Source organism: Marmota marmota, unplaced genomic scaffold (genome assembly GCF_001458135.2).
Source record: "Marmota marmota marmota unplaced genomic scaffold, marMar, whole genome shotgun sequence".
Classification (NCBI taxonomy): domain Eukaryota; kingdom Metazoa; phylum Chordata; class Mammalia; order Rodentia; family Sciuridae; genus Marmota; species Marmota marmota.
Window position 1 is genome coordinate 340,786 of NW_025999982.1, and position 4,062 is coordinate 344,847.

At 47.2% G+C, this 4,062-nt stretch overlaps 1 protein-coding gene across 1 annotated transcript in view; it reads right to left on the reverse strand.

Annotated features, from left to right (window-relative positions):
- Clic1 (chloride intracellular channel 1) overlaps window positions 1–4,062 on the reverse strand; it is a 5,297-nt gene that overhangs the window by 806 nt on the left and 429 nt on the right. Inside the window, exons 2-5 of the mRNA XM_015487450.2 lie at window positions 2,199–2,308; window positions 1,870–1,995; window positions 1,596–1,702; window positions 839–1,020 (exon numbers count right to left, since the gene is read on the reverse strand). Of these exons, the coding sequence (XP_015342936.1) occupies window positions 839–1,020; window positions 1,596–1,702; window positions 1,870–1,995; window positions 2,199–2,308 (525 nt within the window). The remainder of the gene's footprint in view (window positions 1–838; window positions 1,021–1,595; window positions 1,703–1,869; window positions 1,996–2,198; window positions 2,309–4,062) is intronic.

The window sequence follows — 4,062 nt, forward strand, 5'->3', positions numbered from 1 at the left end:
GGGGGTTTTTTTTTTTTTTTTTTTTTTGTCAGTACTGGGGATTGAACCCAGAGACACTCTACCACTGAGCTACATCTTCAGACCTTTTTATTTTTTTGAGACTGTCTTGCTAAATTGTTGAGGCTGTCCTCAAACCTGTGATCCCTCCCTCCTAAGTTGGGGGGTTGACAGACATGTGCTATTGCACCTGGTTCCAGTGATTTTTGTCTCTATTTTTCATTTGACTTTTAGACATGTATTATTCATAACTTTAATGTTAATATTATGTTCTGTTAGGTTTCATCTCTTAAAAGGCATGGACCGGTTGCCAAACATCTTTTGTCTTTCAATGACTAGTACACAGATTTTCATTACTCAGTTGTATGGCAGACTGACTTTGGGCCCATGTTTTATAAACTATACCACAGCTTTGAGGCTATAATAAAGGCATGGGAAGCAGAAGTTTTCAACTTCCTTAAGAGGAAGTGGAGTCTGAAGCTACAAAGAGTTACAGCTTTGCCTTAGGAAAAGCCTGCTTTGTCTATCTGGGGCTCTGGCAGTAATACAGAGATAGGAAGAGACTTTTTGAAAGTAATACCAGAATGTGTTAGTCTTGGCTAAGGCATGTGCACCCATGGCTTGTCTCATGGAATGTAATTGTCAAGTCAGCAATGACTGCTGGGGACTAGACTTTGTCACTGGGGTGGTAGCAACTTTGTCCGCCTTGGTAGCAATCTATGAAAAACATGCTATGAAATAAATCACCTTCAAATTGTTGTCATGGGAAGTGACTGTCATGTGGAAGCCCCTTAGAGAGCCACCCCAGCTACCATCCTCTCCTCCCATAGTGACCATTCACCTGTACTATGTGGAGCTTTGGCAATAGGTTGCAGTCAGCCAGGGTGAGCTCATTGCCATCCAGAAATTTCCTCTGAGAGATGCCTTCATCTTCAGCACTGGTCTCATCCACTTCTTCTGGGAGGGGGGATGTCAAGTAATTGTCTAAAATCTTTAAGGCTTTCAAGAGTCCCTTCTCCAGATCTGTGCAAGAGAGGGAACTGATTAGAATACCAGAAGACTGAGAAAGCCTATCCAAGAAGACCCTGGGGGAGGGGGGGACATAATGCAAGGCCAGTACAAAATAATAATACCAAATATTAATATATAGTAACACAGAGAACAAGCACTTTCCCCCCCCCCTTTTGGTGAGAGGTGCTGGGGATTCAACTGACAGCCTTGAGCATGTTAATGATCTACCACTGAGTTATATCCCCAGCCCCCAAGTCTAAGCCCTTCAGAAACAAAACTCATTTAATTCTCACAGCAACCCAGGAAATAGGTATTATTATCCTCATTTTATAGATCTGGAAATGGATTTACAAAGAGGCTAAGTGAACTGTTCAGTCATACAACTAGCTGGATTTGTGCTCAGGTAGTCTGAGAATGCAGGGAGACAAAGAGGTAAAGCAAAAATGGAAGGCTGAAGAGATTTTTCCAACACCTACTCCATCTTCCTGATAACCTGAACTTCCAAATGCCCTTAATGCCTCTCAACCCTTGGGTGTTTTCCCTTCCCCCAGGACCCAGTCTTCTGGCCTCTGATCCACAAAACTCACTATCATTGAGTGCTGGGTTTGAATTTTTGATATAGGCAGAAAATTTGGCAAATATATCCAGCCCAGCTGTGTTGGACTCAGGATTCAGAGCTGCCAGCTTTGGATACCTGAAAGCCAATGAGAGAAACAAGGTAAGATACCTTCATAGAAGGAGGCTTTGTTATCTATCTCCCCTGCCCCAGCCCCATCACCATCTCTGTATTCTATTTTTTCAAACTCTCAGTTCTCCAGAGTCTTCCAGTTCCCCCTCTCCCCTTTCCAAGTACTCCTATACCTGGGAGGGCACAGCACAGCCTCCAGAAATTCCTCAATCTTGTTGGTATCTGTGTGTACTTCAGTACCATACAGCAGGAATGGGAGCTGCCCTCCTGGGCACAGTTTCTGCACTGTCTCAGTCCTCCTGGAGAAGAGGCCAGGTATCAGGGTAGGAAAAAGGGGTCAGGGAGAGCCAGAAAGGAGATAGAGGAATATGGGAAGAGAAAAAGGCTCCAGGTGGAGAGGGAAAAGGTTTAAGATGGAAGGACTCAGGTAGGCCTGAGTATGTGTGTACACATATACATGCATGTATTCAAGGGGTATTTAGAAAAACAGAAGTAGGCCCACCTCTTGGTGTCAACAGTGGTGACGTTGAAAGTGACTCCCTTGAGCCAGAGCACCATGAACAGTCTCTGGGAGAAGGGGCAGTTTCCAATCTTGGCCCCATCACTGCCAGCCTGAAAAGCAATCCCCATCCTAAGATTAGGTCTGGTGTACCCCACACCTCCCAGGCCATTTTCTTCACCTCCTACTCCCAGACCAGCTATTATCTTCCTAGTTACGCTCTATTCCCCTATTATAAGCTATCAGAGCTGGCCTAGATCAAATTTAGGGCAGATCAATGGGAAAATTTTGGCAAAGGCAGGCTTCTAGTTTCCAGAGATTAAGCACAAGCAGGAAGAGGCAGAGGGAATGGGTCTTAGAGAACGTGGAGGGTCTAAATCATAGAGAGGGAAGGGTATGGGACTTTGGTGAGGCTAGAATTAGAGGCTAGGGCCCTAGATTCCTGAATTGAGTCTAAGGACTCTAAGGATGGAGTGGGGTTTGGAAGAAGAAAATCAAAAAATTGATTTACTACATCTCCATTCAACCTGTTTCTGACAACTGAGTGGGAACTCAAGGGGTCCTGAGTCTTACTCTAGAGATATGGAGGGCCCTGTAGAGGAGGGCTACTCTCTAATTGGCAAGTAGTGACCTCATCCCCCAAGGGACACCTCCCCCTGGGCTGAGACTGATTCATCTCTTGGTGTCTCAGGCCTCAGCAGCTTCCTTCCTGCTAAGGAAGTGGGGGCAGGGACAGCGAAGCTAAGGCCTGAGCTGCTAGGGAACCTCTCCAGCCCACTAACGCCCTCATTCCCACTTCTAGATCTCTCCAGTACAAGTCCTCTGGCTACCAATAATTCTTGTATTGGACATAGGGCCAAAATCCATACCAGCATAGCTTCACCCAGGAGTAAAAACAGCCCCAGAGGCCAGCATGAAAGTAAGGTAAGGACCACACCTAAGGGGCGGACCCAGGCTGGAGTTGACTTCCCTGGGGCCCAGGGAGAGGGAATGACTAAGAAACCAGCGAATAAGGAGAGAGAGAGAAACAGGAAAACACAAAGACAGATGAACAAAAGGGAAAAGCAAAGAAAAAGGAGGCAGGAAAGCGGAGGGTGGGGAAGAATGAACAAACAGGGTGACACAGACCACCAAGGAGAGAAAGGAAGGGAAGGGCAGAGTCAAGGTCCTAAGACAGGGGACAGAAGGCAATGCTGGAGGGGAGGGGTCCAGACAGACACAAGAAAGGCTGCTGCCTGAGATTTTACACCCAAATACCATGGAACCAAGTCTCTTCATCCACACCCACACAGAAGGGAGAGAGTTGGGGTGGGGGGCGAGGCTTTTCCTTCTGCATCTACACGTCCCATATCCAAACCAACTCAGCTCTCCTCTGATCTCTACTTCGACTGTCTTTGGGTAGCTACTGCCAAACTGTCACCTCCTCACTTCCTCTCTTCAGCTCTTTCCATTCAGAGGATATTTGTATTACCTCATCATCCCTCCAGCCCTCCTGCTATCCTCTCCCTTCTTTCCACCCCACCAATTCTGGCCGATTTACCTCCTCCACTCCCAAGCCTCCCTAGACACACCCTCTTCCAGAATCCCTCCCTACCCTCTCCCCCCCATCTTTCCAGCAGCCATTGTCCCAGTAGATGCTCCCCTCTGTTCTCCCCAAGCCCCTCTGGGCTCCAGCAGACCGCTTTCTCTCCTGTCCTTCCATCAGTTCGCACCCCCACCCATCCCAATCTCACGCCTGGAAACTCCTTTTTCTCCACTTTCTTCTCCTTTAGGCTTCTGGAAACTTGTTCTGCTACAAACTTTTCAGGATCGGGTCTAGAAGTTTCATTACCGGCTTACAAGTTGTCTTTCCCTCCCGCCACCTCCC